This window comes from Achroia grisella, unplaced genomic scaffold (genome assembly GCF_030625045.1).
Source record: "Achroia grisella isolate CSIRO2021 unplaced genomic scaffold, CSIRO_AGI_Agris_v1 utg874, whole genome shotgun sequence".
NCBI lineage: Eukaryota > Metazoa > Arthropoda > Insecta > Lepidoptera > Pyralidae > Achroia > Achroia grisella.
This window is the reverse complement of record NW_026713051.1, coordinates 3,176,699-3,195,527: the sequence shown is the minus strand read 5'-3', so window position 1 is coordinate 3,195,527 and position 18,829 is coordinate 3,176,699. Positions and strand designations below refer to the sequence as shown.

Genomic DNA, 18,829 nt, shown 5'->3' with positions numbered 1-18,829 from the left:
GCGGCTTACAAGTGAACTGCATAGCGGGGGAAATAGGTCATTCGGCGGTACACTGTTATCTGCTTTTTGCATTCGGCCTCTAGTGATTACATAGACTCCAAATACATTATAAGCGCTATCGCGCATCTAATCCCGCGTTTTGTGACGACTTCTAATGAACCCTAATCGTTGTTATCTATTAATAACAATTTACTTAATATATGTTTGTGATCGCATTCATTTAGTTGGTATTAGTATTTCATATAAGAACCACACCGGGCTTATTTGTTGTATTATTTTATAATTTATTTAATTTTAGTAAGTAATAATGTGCGCGCCGTACACGTGTGGTATTGTATTGACGGTGGTTGGCGCCGGTCTTGTTATTATTATTTCATTAGGTGGTTTCGTAGCGGTGCCTAAAATTATTGTCAGTACAATTACGGATGTAAGTATTGTTTCAGAATATATTTTTGTGATAAATGTTTCATTATGAGAACTCGCAGCATCAATACATTATCAAATATCGACATACAATTATTCGGCATATCTCAAAGCAGAAAGTAATTTTTAATTTGTATTTGAGCCAATATAAAATATAATATTATACATTGTATTTTGTCATGTGCATCATGGTACGAGGTGGCACTCAATTAATTTGTGTTAGACTATCAACATAGCAAGCTATAAAGGATGCAGTGAGTTTAATTACAGGACAGAACCCAAACTAAATAGCAATATAAGTAAGAAAGACTCTAGTAATGTCTTCTTTTAAGCAAATACAGTGAAACATTCCACTACTACAAGAAGTCAGAAGACAAAGTGTCTGTGGATGATTATATTAATGAGTGGGTTAGAGATATACTTTTCAGCTGTTCAATGTACATTGAATGATTCTATTTCAAATAAATTCGTTAATATATATATTCCCTTTATATCAAAAGGAGATGTAGATAAATGTGAAAAAGCTGAAGTAAATATAGGGTAGAAACCACTGTATTTACTGCCCAACTACCTGTTTTCACGGCTTAAAAGTTGTAAAGTACGAATTAATTTAGCGTACCGTTCACGAATTATAAAGAAAATGTAGTTCCTATAAATAATTTCTTTATAAATCATAAATGATATACTATAGTAATTCTTATTATATAAGAACTTATTATATAAGATTTCACCCGCGTGAAATTTATAGCCTGTGTGTTGCCATCTATGTGAAAAAACTACAGTACACATTTTGCCGTTCTGTAGTTTTTCCGTGAATGAGTAACAAACATAACCATTCATGTACACAAAATTTATCATTTATAATATTAGTAATATTACTCTAATGACTATTTTGATAGTTTAATCCAAAAAAGAAACAGATATTACTCCATATAACTAATAATATTCGTTTAGATAAATAATAATTTGAATTTACTAGACGGTTCATTGCATTTGTTGTTAAAATATCAAATATATTTGATTAAATAAATAAAAGCTACGTTAAGCAAGTATTTCAAAACATTATACATATATATAGCACTAAGTGTAGAGTTGTGGGCTCTTTGCTCGGACGATCCTATTACTACCCGTTGCCATGGAAACTTCGGGAACGCTCCGAGGATATTGAAATTATATAACGAACTCTATTTCAAACTTTATTGCATCGCATCCTTGTAAATATGATATTCATAGTTGTAAACAAGATACTTCTAGAGCCTCCTTGAGTTGTATATGGGATGTCGGTAATTCTTTTGTTTTGCAATACTATTTTATACTAGGTACAATACCATAAATAAAATTGGATGAAATTACATGTAAAAAAAATTTTATCCTAATTTTCTTGTAAGATGGATATCATATCTTAAGGAATCTTATATGCGAATATGGACGATTATAAGGGCAGAGGAAGACCGAAAAAGAAATGTATGGACTATGTGAAAGATGATATGGTAAGAAAGGGAGTAAATAACGAGATAACTGCGAACAGGGATGAATGGAAGAGAAAGACATTACGCCGACCCCAAATAAATGGGATAAGGTAGAAACAGATAATGCTTTCTTATAAATTAGGTACATAACATATACATATATGAGCACTATAGCCCAATACTTATGTACTACAGCGTGGAGAAAATATGCTAAATTAGAAATATTATTATTTCGTTTTAGGGTCCTATACAATACATAAAATTTCATTATACTTGCGGACATAACGCATATGATGGAATTCTATAAATTACAACGTATTTTGTTTATTTTGCTTTCCATTACATAGGCTATGGTTTTTTATGGATGATAATAAAAGGTGCACCCGCCTGCGCTAATGGTTTACGCTGACAGGGCACCAGTGGAGAATGATAAGATGAGCATGAGGTCAGGTCAGTTAAGCCATCGTGACAAGAATTTATCACGATGGTTTCCGGGGGGAACCGCGTGGAGGTCAACATGACATGATAGCAATAAGACCATCAGTTCACATTACTAAAAATCCCCTTTCCTCCTATAGGCTATGGTTACTACTACCCATTCATTGTCCAATCCAAGTATTATACAAGTTGTATAAGCATTTCCAATTACACAAAAAATAATTAGGAAGCAATAAATTAACAATAAGTGTTTATTTTTCAGAATGTGGCGCTTATAAATGGCTCCGAACAATTTGAAAGATTTGAAGTAGTCCCTGTTATTATGAATTTTACTGTTCACCTGTTTAATATAACCAACCCTGACGAAGTTCTTGAAGGCGGAGTCCCTCGAGTTACTGAAATTGGACCTTACATTTACACGTAAGTTTTATTAAATTAAAGAACTGAACAATACCTTGTCGTAATTCGAAAGTTCAAAACAGATAAACAAAACGATCGTAAATAATAGTTATTATAATATATTGTACTCACATAAGTAATAATAATAAAACTAAAGCCCCTGAACGGCCAGGTGCTTATTATTTATCAGATATGATAATAAAATTAATATTCTATGCTACTAGATACTAAAAAGAATTATTAAAGTAATCACTTTCACATGTTTATTTTTATAGCCGATACTGTACTATTGATAATAAATACTGATGCGATACTGTATACTGATGCGGTACCTAATTAATCTTATATTCGACTTTAACAATTCAAAAATATTTATTTTATATAAATGTTACAACGAGTGCACATACACTATAACATTCATATGTGAATAAAACTTTGTTGCAGTAGTAGTTAGTAGTTACTTGTTTATATAGTATCACCAGTCACATTCGCCTGTAGTTCAGAACTAGAACTACAGAATAACGAGTCCTGCTCACTGAACAGTAATAAACGCAGTAACAAACTCAAGTTTATTTCATGCTGTAGATATAAAATTTTAAACTGTAAAATAAAAATAACCTTTACAGTTGATACTTACGCTGCTATCATGTGTATAGTTATGTATGTCGTAATATTGCACGTTCGTTACTTATACCTGTGCTTATACTAAGACACTGTCTGTGTTTTATGGTCTTAATATATGTACTCGGTAATAACAGTTAACTTTTAATTATTGCTAATTATTATAAACTACAACAGAGAAAGTAACCTTAGCAATTTAGCACGGCAGGTTCTGGAAGGTCGTTTACAGCGGGAGCTGAAAAAATTATGACCTAGCTTAGTGGTGTAGACCTGTTATGAATAAGAAAATGCTTATAGATATTTATAACCGTTTAATTACAGTTTAGACTTAAAAAATACTACTTATTATTAACACTAATAAATTACCATTAAGGTACTTTAATGTCTTACTGCTGACTGTTTTAAATAATTGATACTATGTAAAACAATAATTACGAAAGTTAATAAACCATTCCTTGTATATACATCCTCGTCATACTATGTATATATTTTCAAGTTCTTTTAAATCCATTCAGCCATAAAATGGCAACGAACACAATTTAGAATTTACAATATAATTATGAATATACCTACTGAAATTTTCCAATTTCTTCTTCACAGAATGGAACAAAAGAGAGTTATAGAAAGAATTGAAGATGACAGGCTGACTTATCATATTTGGAATTTAATGCAATTTGATCCAGTAGGATCGTATCCAAACACAGAAGACGATTTTATTACTATGCCCAACGTGCCGTACCATGTGAGTATCAAAATAATAATACTGCAACATATTTATAATTAATTAATTCTGCTACTGAATGCTGTGTCTGAAATGCAAACATATCATTTATGTTTTCATTTACAGCCACAAAGCACTCCGTAACTTTATATTTCATTTACGGAAATAAATGGAATGGAATACTTCTTCCATGAAATACAAAAAGCTTTAGCATTACTCGTCCGCTATTGTTTATTATTCACTAATTGTCAGTTTTTGTTCGTATTTGGTTACCTTTGTGCAATGTGTTTTCAGATTAATTATGCAGAGAATTTGCATTCACTGTTCTGAATTGAACATTGATTTTTGAAAGAATCTCCCTTCTCCCTGTTACTGTGGCATTTTATTGAAATATTTTTAATATCATAACTGCGAATTGCATTGTAATGTAAAAGTCATTTTGCATTTAACTTCACATTGAAGCTGGCGTAATTGTATCTCGAAATATTTCATTGTTTCTCTCGTTTCACGATTTTCACATTCACCGAACTTTGAAAGAAAATATTACACAATTATTCATTTATTAATAATTTGATTGTATAAAGCATAGTATGTAAATAATTGAAATTGATGATTATTTTCTTTATACTAGGTATATTTATTGGCTTTGCGAATTTATTAGAAAAGTATTTGATATTAATTCATGCTCTAGCGTAGGTTGCTATTTAATGATACTTGTATTGTAGGTTTCTTAATTTTCCATTATAACAGTGTGTGTAATTTACTATATCTACTTTTAAAATGTAGAATGCAGTGATTTAAAATCACTTGCATTTGTTCAAATGTGATACTTTTTCTAAACTTTAAATTCCCTTTAAAAAATGAATGTAACGTCACATATCAATACGAAAAGTTTACTATCGGATGATAAAGTACTATATATAACTATAACACTACGAGGGTTGTCGATTTCAATATCATTTAATATTTTTGATAGTGCAGCGGTTTGGGTAGGCGAACTAAATTTTATTAATTAAAAAATACAGAATATAATAATAATAAAAATATTTCACAAACAAGCGATTATTGTAAATAATATTCGATAAATAATATTAACATCCGGATTCTACTGAACTTAGAGTTATTAAGTAGTATTTATTGACATGTGGACTTTTATCGGCACCGATTGACGTATGAATGCTAGTATCGTAATTAAGTATACTTATTATAAAAAAATACTCCACTAATACACGTTGTTTATCATGTAGAGGTGCAAATGAGAAGGTATGTCAATTAATTAAAACATACGCTTATTACAGACTAACCAAGCTCATTTTACACCCGCTGCTACTGTATGCAACGTGAAAGTTATTACATTTCAGAATATTAGTTATCATTAAATAGACTTTATAAAACACGTGTAACTTACGGACTAATAAGCAACACGTGTAAGGGTCGACTATTACATTTTACTTTCACATATACGTTACAAAATCATTAATATAAGACAATTGTCTAAGTTGGTTCTTATTTATACTCTTATTTCATTTATATAATTTTTATTATTTCTCTGATTCTATTCACAATTTACTTTCATAACTCGCCGCATGCATAGATTCAGGCGATACAGATTTCTCCCTCAATAAATACGCAATATATTGAGTAAAGCTCAGTTTTACCCTTGCGATCACGTTCTACCATCGTTGGTTACCTGCATGTAGTAATTGGATTGTAGTTCAATAAAAATATCTTATATGATACAGAAGTTTATAAATATTTTGGTACCTGTTTAAAATAAACAAATATTTGGTATCAAAAATAAAAGATTAACATATCTGCTTTATCAAATAAATGATTAATGATAAATAATTAATGGTCATTAGGAAAAAATTTATTACGATTTTATCCTACTATCTCGACAGTAATGCGAAGGTCATATCATTTTCCATAGTTTACAATAACAGGCTTAGAAAAATCGCCCTTTGAAATTCTGTGAATTCATTGAAATTGGACCGACATCGACGCACGAGATATTTGCGTTTTTCTGCTATTTTGATTGCATATATTCAAATATTGGTTATTTGTTTCCGCCAAAAAATCACAAGGATTTGATATAAAAATTCATATTAAATCCTTGTGATTTTTCGGCGGAAACAAATAAAAATATTTAAACTGTATCCAATATCGAAACATACGCTTTTAGTACAAATACCACAGTACGAATGTCCGTTACTATTTATTTAGGTTTCCATCGAAAAAACCTATAAAAAATACCTGAACTTTATTGAACATAGAAAAATTTTGCTTTTGTATTTTGTACGAATGAAACTTGGTAGCTTATTATTGATTATAGTTATGTATGTAATGAAATTAAATGAAATTGTATTTCATTTAATTACATGTGTTTATTATGTGTGTTTTTAACTTTCCTGTAGATTCATACACTATACTACAATTTAGTTTTTTATTATAATTACTTAATTAATAACAGAAGATTTGTTTTAGGCGGTACTGGGCACGACTGAGGGAGATTTTCCATTCCTGATGGGAATAATAAATTCAGGTGTCGACGGCATATTTGGTGAATATAACCAACCTATAGCCACCTTCCGTGTTGGGGATATACTTTTTAAAGGAGTCCCAATATGTAAGGACCCAGTCGTCGTGAGTGGCGTTGTGTGCACTGTGATTAGAAGCATGCTTCCAGACATACAGAACATGGTATTGCAAAACGACGGCTCTATCCTCTTCTCTCTATTCGCATACGTAAGTTTTCATTGTTACCGCCAGTTACTCTTAGGTACTGAAATTGTTTTGAATAATTAAACATTGCTTGCTCTTACAAGACTAAATGAATTATTGACTTGTCGATTTTTTCAGTAAATTAAAATTATTATAGCTTAGACTTAGTTTCATCAAAGAAAAATTATACTTTCAGTGTTTCTGTAATTCAACTGTCCCATTAATTGAAATAAGTACTTATTATTTATAAAGTTTTTATAACAATTCTGTTAAAATACCTAAAATGAATAGGCTTTCCTATAAAGGCAACATATCTTTTTCATAAATTCCCCCTGATTCTTCCGATATTTCGTTTGCTTATGGGCAGGTATCGTCAAGTGACTAGTGACTCATTTAACGGTATGTATCATTTAAGTCGCAATAGTAAATTATATTTATTTATTTTTTAGAAAAACATGACCGAAAGTTACCGATACGAAGTTTATCGAGGAATAGAAGATGTTCATGATGTAGCGCGTATCATCAGATACAATAATTTACCTTTCTTCCAATATTGGCTCAACCCTAATCCCGGAGAAATCAGCGTGTGCAACATGATCAATGGAACTGACTCTGGCTTATACAATCCGTTTATGACTAAAGATAAACCCATCTATGCAATTAATCCTGATATTTGCAGGTAAACTCCCACAAACTACTCAGTTTGTACAAAGTACTAATCGCCTTTGAGATATTATGCACTCTCGTATCATACAAGGAGGATGCTACAGCAAACGTTATGCGTAATACGAAGTACAAAGACGTAAGCTTGCCATAGAATACACACTAAGTCGCTTGCGCTTCGTAAATTTAATTAATACCGATTTAATTAAATTTACGGAAACCTATTTAGCAAAACTATAATAGATAAAGAGACTAACATGTATATGTACGAGTATATATATATATATATATAATTATTCCCTTTCTTAATAGTTAATGAAATCACCACATGGATTACGTATTTATAAGTCATTAACATTTAAGTATTGATTACCGAGGAGCATGAATGTGTGGCTAGGTATCGGAAACCGCGTATCTAGGTGATTCAATTTGTTATTGGTTTTTCAAAGCGATGTGCTCGTAGCCTACATTCTGTAGTGTAAAATGTCATCGCTGCCTTTGTTTAAGTAAATTCAATTTGAATTGTAATAATCTAATGCATATGTGAACAACCCTATCGTAATAAGTAAAATCCTTAAGATAAGAACAAATATATTGCTTAATATAAAAGATTATATAGGTAGATACTCGTAAACTAAGGAATTTAAAACTTTATAAGTAAATTCATACATTATTTACACACACATACATACACACTAAACGTCCAATCACAAAAGTAGTAGGTAGTTATTGTGCATCTTGGTTCGCAATCTTTGTATGTGGCCAATAACCTTTTAAATAACGGTATGGAATGTACACAATACAAATAATTTGACTATATGTATCAACTTCGTATATTGGACCATATGGCATTGTACAATTGTTGAACAAATACCGTTACATCAAGATTATAAAATATTCACTATAGTTAGCGTTTATCCTTTCAAGATATTGAATTATCTGTTACAATAACTTATAATACTTGATTTTCTGATGAAAATGTGTTCAAGAAATTTGTTTATTAATTTATACTACCTATATGAATGACCCATACATTCCCTATCATAAAATTGTATTATAAACTTACTTCAATATGAAGTGAGAGTTTTGTTGAAAGCTGAAATTGAAAGCAAAATTAGGTTAATTTAGGTCGGACACTTAGTGTAGCGCAAAGTCGCCTGCAATAAGCTTTCAAAAGCGACTAGTGCACGCGGTATGAAGCTCACTTAAGCAGAATTGAACTACTAAAAGAGATTAAGCCACTAATCTACGCTAAAAGCATCATGTTAGATTATTGTAACTATTCGTGAATCGATCCAATAACCGAATAATAGATGGGAATATCGCTACGATTTTTATTTTTTATTGAGTTTTAATCTAATCCCTGGGTTCACTACCATATTTACACATACGTATTTACAAATTATTATATATATATATATATATACATGTATACATATGCGTCAACACATCAAACTAAATATATGTACGAATCGTTCAATTGTGGTTCCAATGAAGCCAATTGAATATTTCTAAGCTTACCCAAATATTGAATAACTAATAATACTTCACAGATCTATCAGATTAGATTTCGTGAGGGAAATGGAATACGAAGGTGTGCCAGGGTACAGGTACACCGTTGACGAATCCATGTATGCTGATGACTACGGATGTTTCTGTCTGAATATCACCCAAGGCATCACCAGAGAAAATGGCTGTTTGCTTAAAGGAGCTTGCGAGCTTTTCTCGTGCGTAGGTAAGAAAAGTGTTTTCGTTTATTTTCTAATTAAAATAAATTGTTATTTGTTCTTTTGTCAGCTTTTCTAATATTACAAACGGTGTTTACAGTTGATTGATAATATCAAGTGCCATCTGATTAAGAACGGTCCTCATTTAAAGTTTAATATAGAAAAAGTTAAGAAATTGTTTGAGTAAAAGAATTAGTACTAATATGCAAAGAAATTGGTACATAGATGTTTTATTATGTAACTACGAGGACCTATGATTGTCAGATAGCGATAAGTAATATTTGCGAAATTTAGACTAAATTTTTCGTAGCGTCGTATCGTCGTCGACGTATGTCTATTATTTTATCCGTTTATGAATCCGTTTATAAGGAAGTTTACAATAAACTTATTAGTAAGAACTAATGAATGAATACTTGACCTATAAACCTTAAAAGTAACAGATACCATAGGTAATTTATTTTTTATCTGTAGCACACAATCATCACACTACCCAAGCGAGGTTAAGCTGGTGATAACAAATTGTGATGCGCATTAATCTATACATGTAAATCATAGATAACTATCAGACTAGCGCGAGTTCCATAAATTACAATAATTTAAGCAATACTTTACTTTTACAAAACACATGCATTACAATTTAATATAATTGTGAGGTCATTGTGATATATGCACATTAAATAATATAATTAAAATGGAAAACTTCCTTTTAAGAATACAGATTTAATTACTTTCTTTAATCTATATCCTAAAGAATCATAATATCCTTGTTATATATAAAAACTGAGTCGGTAAATAAATAAAAAACAAAAATTAACGTGTTTATTAACTTCAAATAATCTGGTGGTTTTATTAACTAAAGTAACATAAAACTCTGCACAATATCGAAAAATAAAATCGGTAAATTTTCGACGGAAACAAATAAAAGTAGGTAATTTGATCCGTACTACAGTACGTATACCTACGTGAGTCGAACGTAAATTAATTATGTGCAACTCGAACAAACTACTGAGGCACAAGGTGAATAAAAACGAGGCGCAAGATTTTATGTAAATAAGAGAAATAGACGAGACGTAGCCGTAACTCAGAATTAATCTAAACGTTTTCAAGGCAAATAAACGTCCCTTCCTACCGAGGATTGAATTAATAAACCTGGACTGAAATATTAAATACTGCAGTCCAGAATAGGTAAATGATTAGTTACCTATTCTAGACTTTAGTATTTTGCTCGAAAATACTGGCTTCTGTGTTAAACTGACATGAGAGATTTATCTACATACTTTGATAAATTGATGTAATACCTCAGTAACAAAGGACCGCATAATGTTTTGCCATATATGCGTACTCATTTATATATATGTATTACTCATTTATATGAATAACAATGACACTCAATATACGTATATATTTTAATACAATGATTTGAAACTACATGTTTTACTTAAATTAGATCTCATTTGGTCGTATTGTCCATGTTACTCAATTTATATTTATATAGGTAAAAACAATTTTTGAAAACGGGCCAGTATTTCTAAACCTATCCATTAGAAACACAAATATTTCCTCTAAGTAATATTTACCTTACATAAAAAGAAAAACTAATTTACTTTTAATTAATTTATTACAAATACTTAGTCATAAAATAGCAATTATCGTATCGTTTACAAGCCATCGTATATTTATGAGTGATCGGTCACGATTTAAGTTATGGATATGATTCGTTTGTATCTAAGTTAATTCATAAATAATGGACAAATATAAAAATAGGCGAGAGGCCACTGCCTCACCTATTGACCCGCACACCGCACGCTGCGGAAGCTGTGCCGAGTGTTTACTTAACCGCTACGTAGCAAGGAACCACAGAAGGCCAACAACAACCAGATACTTATTATAACATTACTAACATTTCTTAGTAATTTTACTACTACTTTGATAGATTTGACACATTTTAGGCTCACCTATGTACTCTGTTTTACCCCGGTATATCATACAAACTTGAAAATCCAAATTTAAAGTTCCTGGTGTAAAACTTGACATTTTCTAATAAACATTTATTTACTTTTTAAACAACAGAATGTTATTTAAAAATATAAACACGTACAACGGCGATGACGCGCCCTGCTATACCAAGGTGAACCGCCGGAGCCCGTCGGTCGCCGACATCACGCGTCTTGCTGAGTGCAGCACTGTAACACCTTTATACCTTGTCATCTCACATAAAAATCCTTTATCACCCGCTCCAAAGTGTTCATCTAATAAGGTTACCGTTTAATACGGGCGCGACACAGATAGTGCGCGGGCGCGCGGCGGGAGGCTAAATAAGTAAAAAAGCATGCGCGTGCACATTTTGATCAATCGCAAGTAACCATGATCCGCGACGCATGGTGGACGTGCGCCCTCTTAGCGCTGGCAAGCGCGCGTATTTACGAGCGATGTGAATTTGCAAAAGAACTAATGTCATATGGCGTAGAGAGCAGCCATATTTCTACGTGGGTGTGCATCGCGTATCACGAGTCCCGCCTGGATACCAGTGCCCAGAATCACGGCAGCGGCGATCACGGTATCTTTCAAATCAGCGAGCTGTATTGGTGCGGACCCGGTAAAGCCTGCGGGGTCCCCTGCACCGCCTTCCGAGATGAAGACATAAAAGATGACGTCGAATGCTCGCTGATGATACACGAAGAACACACGCGCTTGCAAGGCAACGGATTTATGGCGTGGGTGGTGTATCCGCAACACTGCAGACAAAATACAAAGAAATATCTGGCCGACTGCGATGGTTTACCAAAAAATGCTACAATTAAAACATCGTTCAATTCTCACAAAATACATGACTTTCTGGACAACAATATCACGCATTCATACAACCCAGTCAGGATCAGTGGTCGACAACCGTCATATTTGACAGTCAGCGCTTTAGTTAATAAACATTATGAGAATGATATCGAACTATATTATACCAGGACCACATCAAAAAATTGGTTAAATTATAAAATAGACAATATTGATGAACTTACACTTCCCGTGTTAGGTAATAAACCTAAACCAGTTCCGACGTCCCAAACTGTGAGCTCGACCCGTTACTCTATCACATCTACAACAGCCTCTCCTCTGAAGCCATGGAGAACAATAGAAAGCAATCAGTTCCGCAATAAACTAACATATGATGACAAGGATTCAAGAAAAGCGAGCGTGACTAAAGATGCGGCAAAATATGATAAATTTCCAATAACATATTCCTCAAATACAAATTCGCCAACTTTCGCACCAACGACGTACAGAACACCGGCAACATATAGGATTTCTACTATAACAACCACTTACAGACCCCAAGTGATATCATACAGACCGGCGACATTATCTACAGCTTCGTACAGATTTCCTATCGCAACTACAACGCTGAGACCGCTCTCAACAATAGTGTCGCATCCATTTTCTCAGAAATTTTCATTGCTTCCTACTCAGAGGTCATTAACTACGAAGCCATCTTGGCATCAGCATCGAAAATTGTCGGAAGAGCAGGTGGTCAATTTAACACCGAGATCAAATTTTGGACAACGGTTTTGGACAACGCCGTCTCCACTGAGCACAAAAAAGACGAATTCAGCAACTAATAGACCAACGCTGCAAAGATCTACTCAATCAATTTTCGACTTATATTTGAATCCTACAAAACGCCCTCCTATATCTGCATACAATTTTCGCTCGACAAACGAAAGTCCGTTTAAACTGAGGATATTCGCCGGCGGCACTACCACCCCGTCTCCTTTTTTAAAAAGCGCTACCTTCCAGAGCGGTTCTCGTAATCAATTACGAAGAGACATTCAATTCCACACTTAAATAATTGGTCAATTTATTGTGTTTACGTAGAAAATATTATATGTGAAAAACTAAAAATTAAACCAAATAAGAAATTCCTATTTTACATCTATAAATATAAAGCTATAAATTCTATAACACTGACTTCGTCATTTTTACAACCTCCAAAAAGCAATAAGTTGTTATTTATATATTATTGTATGAAAACAACAATTAACATTTTAAATAACTTGTCATAATACGGAACTAAAATGTGAGAATCACTTTATAACATGCATTTAATTATATGCGTTAATAGGCATAACCATTAATCTTAGTCATCAAAAAATTGTACTTATCCAATTCATATTTTCGGCTAATAATAATAATCCTTAACAATCCACATATCGCCATCTCCCAAGATAAGCAGAACTTGTATTACAGGCGCTAAATTACTGATATATAAAACTTTAACACTTTTTTCGTAAATACATACATAATATACATAGAAAACACACAGAATCCCTATTAGACAAAGAATCATACTTAACAATACAAATTATTACACCCTGATATTAATCGAACCCCCGCCCTTTAGAAGTAAGGCGCCATGATAAATCGCTAGACCATCGAGAACTTGTAAGTTGCAAGCTACACTCATAATTATTAGGTAAAATAGCTTTGAAATGGCTACTTAAGGACAAATATTAATTAACAAATGACATCTTCGCATTCAATGAAAGCAAGTCGATCAACAAATGACACCTGTTTAGCCGGTTAACTGCTCTTGAGGAATATCATATATGACATATACATTAATTTTCATATATTATGCTGTGATATGCCAATAATTAATTAAAATTATGTTCACTCATTTCATTCCCTTAAGTGTTCAATGTATTTATTTATATTACCTTAAAACTTGTAAAGTACTTTTACAATTAATAATTTTTGAAAAATTCTTTTAATACCCATGAACTCATTATGGACCTACTTAAGAAACATTAGGAATTATAATCATCTGAATTTATCCTCAGCTTAATATTTTTTTTCCGTATCACACAACGGTTCAATGATTTTTAAAGACAATTGTTAATAATTAATAAATTGTTAATGACTAGGTAACTCATACGTCAGCAACCACTTTAAAAAAAATCTGTTTTTTTTTAAACTACGTAGGTGGCTAACAAGCATAGGGTCCATAGGCTATGACAAACGTTTACCGAAGTCTATGGATGTCTGAAAAACAAGGGGTGTCACGTGCGCGCCACGTACCTCGGCAAGTAGTTCATTCCACAATCGAAGTGTACACGGATAAAATAATATCTACATTCTGAAACAAATTCCAAGTGCTTATTGCACTTTGGCAGTCTATTCTTGCAATAAATTTCAATCAATCGATATGGAATGCGTGTGTTCGTACACTAGAATTGGATATTAGTTGAATATTTCGTAGTCATTGAATGAATGAAATGTGATCGAATTATGCAGTTGCCTCTTGATTTCCATTCAACGGAACTGCACTAAATTCGATTAGTTTCATATGGATATTGATATTAACTAACTCAAGCATATTAGCTCGCTGCTCCGAGATATGTAAATTTATATTATAGATACCTACATAGAACCGAACATTATGTTTGAAAAGTTTAAGGACTGTTCTAAGAATCACTTGAGACACGAAAACCACAATCTATAAATAATGGATGAGATCCAAACTTGTCATATAAATCTTTGACGACAACAGCCAGTATATCATCAACCTGCCCGCCATTTAAAACCAGCTAACATAGCCTTAACAACGAATTTCTATAATGACTTATATAATTGAGATAATTAATTAATTTGTAATTTATTAAAACGACGCGAATCGAAGATTTTAACAAAAATAACCCAGATCTTTGTGTAAATTTCAACCGTAGTTGTAAAGTACCACACATATATACATTTTATTAATCAATTTTCCATAACATTTAATAAAACGAATTATAGGACGATATTATAGAATAAGACGTTATCAATATTTACTTTCATAATTTAAATTTACTTATATAGTTTAATACCTTGTACAGGCAAAGAAAACTGTATTTTGAAATGCATTTGTATGGAAATAATACTCTGAATAGCATATTGCAAGTGTGTAAGTACGTGCAAGTACTTTAAAAATATCAGACTTACAACCACTAAGCAGTGGCAAATAAAACCACTTTTATTTTCCCTATTTCAAAGGAACAACCTGAACGAATGTTTCTTTCAGATGAGTTTCCCATCTCTTAAGAAGCTTAAAAATGAAATTGAAAGAAACCAACAGTTACTTTATAAAATGCTTGAGGCATGAATACTTAGGTATTAGGTCTGGAAAAATTTATAGAAATATGCTTTAAGACCCTTGTGTCTAGATTCTTTGATAAGATATAATAGTTAGTTTATAAATATGTTTTAATGCTCTTATAAAAGCTTAATTTTTTTCCCTACAGTGATATTTTCAATTCAATCTCCAGTAAGTAATTCTGAGAATAAAAATATAATAATTGAAGCGAAAATAACAATTACGTATTGACTTTAATCGGAATGTAGGATCTTTAATGCGGTTCAACAATTGATGAAGCTGTTTGCATTTCTTTATCATATACAAATGTACTTTATCGCACAAGGAAATATCACTCGAAAAGTCACAATGGTGCAACCAAACTTATTTATTTATAACTTAGTAATGATTTCTAGTTCATAATAAAGTTATACCTACATGCTATCTCTGGTTTTAAACTTCTAACTTTCTTCCACTTAACAAGCGAACTTCTCTATATTTGCCTCGTATCGAACTAAAAAGTTATTACAGTTTGTTATAGAGTTCCTGCTATCTTCTTATACCAATGTGAAGACAGTAAAATTCGCATAACAATTGCATGTTGTAGATACTGTAAATTACATTTCTTATATGTGATAAACGACAGGAGAAATACTATACCATTTTCCAGCGAATATAATTTTGAATAAATATTTGGAGTTTAATAGACTTTTGGGAAAGACAGAGAAAGTGAATGCAATTACATGAAAGATTTTGAAGCAATATTATCATTGGAATGAAGATTTGTGTTGTCAGTAAATCAATATCCTAGCAAACTACCTATTCGGCGTAAGCGTAAAACAAGACAACAGTTATATAATAAATATAATATGAGTATATTATACTTATTATGGAAGGTCTATTTGACATTTGTAAATTAGATCACGTTCTCTAACGTTTATATATAGTCATGCAAATTAACATAAAATTTATTAATTAATTAATATAAGGAATTGAATTCATAGAACAAACAATTATATAGTTGACATTTATCAGGGACCCAGTTGGAGAAACAGAATAAATTGTTATCTTTTATTACTCATTTTATTCGATTTAGGTGAAATAATGATATTTCTTTCAATGTAGGTACTTGCGTATCACATGCCAATTACAGAATGAATTTTAACGATATTTCACAATTTTAAGTTACTACCTAATTATGACAATGTTGTCATAACACGTATGTATATATAATACTTGTATATATACTAGAATCATTTTACTACTTAAAAATACTATTACTTACTGGTATAACTATTGCAACTAATTTATATCGTGGGCAGAAAGTTCAGATGCAACTTAGAAATCAATTCCTATCCTAAGTATAACGTATAATAAATTTCACACGAGAAGTTAGCAATGAAGTGGATAGAAAAGTTTTGTCTGTTGAGATAGTTGAGAGATGAGTCTGTTAGAAACTTTTCTACAGCACTTCTTACTTCTTACATAACTGTGGTGGCATTTTGTATTTACTATAATGAATAACATCAGCGATAGGTTTTTATAAAATAAAACACATAATTAGCGATTTATATAGATACATATATTAGTTTGACCTGAAATGAGAATAGCTTTTATATTAATTTTAAACTTCTTCGTAATGGAAAACTAAACAGAAATATAAATAGATAAGTACAAAAAGGTTTTGTTATAGGTTTGTTACTACCTTTGTAATCAATAGGTATATACATTACTATTACTACTGTATATGGTATAGTAATACGGTGTATAGTAGTAATGTACAGCCCTTGGCTTACACTCTCTTTCTGTATATTAATTACTAATTTTGATCTTACGTTACAGGTGCATACCTTGTTTTGACCCATCCGCACTTCCTCTTTGCTGATGAAGCATACCAAAATGGCGTGATTGGGAATATGCCGGATCTAGAGAAACATGTTCCATTCATTGAAGTAGAACCGGTAAGAGAATTTATGGTACTTTTCTCACTAGTCGATACTTACCACATACCAAATCGTCAGTATTTGTCTGAATGAACTTTCATTCTGGGTATTTCAACCGCATTGTTGATAAAGAGGTACATACGGTATTCATTTATAATACCTTCTTCGTGACAAAGTATAGAATACAGTGACGTATTGCCAGTAAAGGAAGAATGAATGAAAATAATATATATTCAAATGCAAGATGTTTGTTGCAAGAATCTATTGATCTGTATATATACCTATTTCTGAAAATAATAAGAGTTTTGTACTATATATACCTTGGATTCTTATATACATATGTCCATATAGACCCTGGGTTCAAGGCTCAATATTTAGGGTATTACTTGGTTTATATTTAGCTTGACTGTAGCGATTGAATGTCGCCAGTATACAACCACGAATGTCCGATTTTTTTTATGATATTTAATTATATGATATACAAATATATACTAAAACCTTCGTTTCAGTACACGGGTATAGTTTTGAGTGGTGGCAAGAGAGCCCAGTTTAACGTCTTCTTAAGACCTATACGTGGAATAACAGCGACACAAAACTTCCGAACTGTCTTGACTCCATTGTTCTGGGTTGATGAAGTAAGTAACACTATACATTATTTTAAATTGTCAGCTTACTTGAGTTTATTTATTGTTGTTACCTCACGACGCCCTAATATTTGAACTCAAGCGATAGCACACACGTGATATTTAGGGCAATGTAGGACATAAACTTTCTATCTTAATCAATTATTGTAACTCTTACGCGGACTAATCACAGATAAAATTTAGTAGCTACATAAATAGGTACTGTTTATTTTTTATCGGTGATATTAGAATAATATGGATATATAATATTATTATAATATCACCCCAGACTATGTTACCAGTTAAAAATTATAGGATGCCTCCAGCTTGACAGTTTCTAATAGATAGATCCTCCTCTTCCTCCAGATTTTAAAATAGAGTTATACCTACTTATTGATCTACATACATACAGTTATACAGTTGAATTGTTGAATATAGGACCTTCGGAGGTACTTAAATATTATTTTTGTTCTCAGGGTATGTCATTAACAGAAGAGTTTGTGGACCAGATAAAAGATGAATTATTATTAGCATTAAAATTAATAGACATCATTATACCTATATTACTATCGGTGTTCAGCATTATGTTAGTAGCTGGAATTATAATGATAACCAGAAGAAAGCTCAACAATGACAAGCTTGGTGACAATATACCGACATCTTATAATAAATAAGTGTTTCAAACACGTTTCATTTCATTATGCAGCAATAATAATATAAGCGGTTATCTGCTTGCCATCTCAAATATTTGATTGTAATCAATTAAATATTTGTTCAAAACGGCAGTTTTGTAAATAGCGACCCAGCTAGGAGAGCCAGAGTGCTCACATAAATCGTTCTCACCATATAAATAGACTAATACATTTTGGTTTTATGGTCGTAATTATATTAAAATGTAAATTCAGAAATAAATTACGTTTTGCTATATTTATTCGTTTGGCGAATGTGAACACAATATTTAATTTGGCTTACTTACAT

The 18,829-nt window shown here is 31.8% G+C and overlaps 2 protein-coding genes across 2 annotated transcripts; both read left to right on the top strand.

Moving 5' to 3' along the window:
- The first annotated feature begins 307 nt into the window (after window positions 1-307).
- LOC131852968 (sensory neuron membrane protein 2) lies at window positions 308-18,714 on the top strand. Its single transcript, XM_059203727.1, has 9 exons — window positions 308-427; window positions 2,593-2,750; window positions 3,951-4,092; window positions 6,556-6,816; window positions 7,242-7,471; window positions 9,009-9,190; window positions 17,128-17,246; window positions 17,738-17,863; window positions 18,328-18,714. The coding sequence occupies exons 1-9, from the start codon at window positions 308-310 to the stop codon at window positions 18,523-18,525; spliced, it is 1,536 nt and encodes a 511-aa protein (XP_059059710.1). The 3' UTR covers window positions 18,526-18,714.
- LOC131852967 (mucin-5AC-like) lies at window positions 11,355-13,106 on the top strand. The gene has a single exon (XM_059203726.1). The coding sequence runs from the start codon at window positions 11,547-11,549 to the stop codon at window positions 13,017-13,019; it is 1,473 nt and encodes a 490-aa protein (XP_059059709.1). The 5' UTR covers window positions 11,355-11,546; the 3' UTR covers window positions 13,020-13,106.
- Window positions 18,715-18,829: the final 115 nt, after the last annotated feature.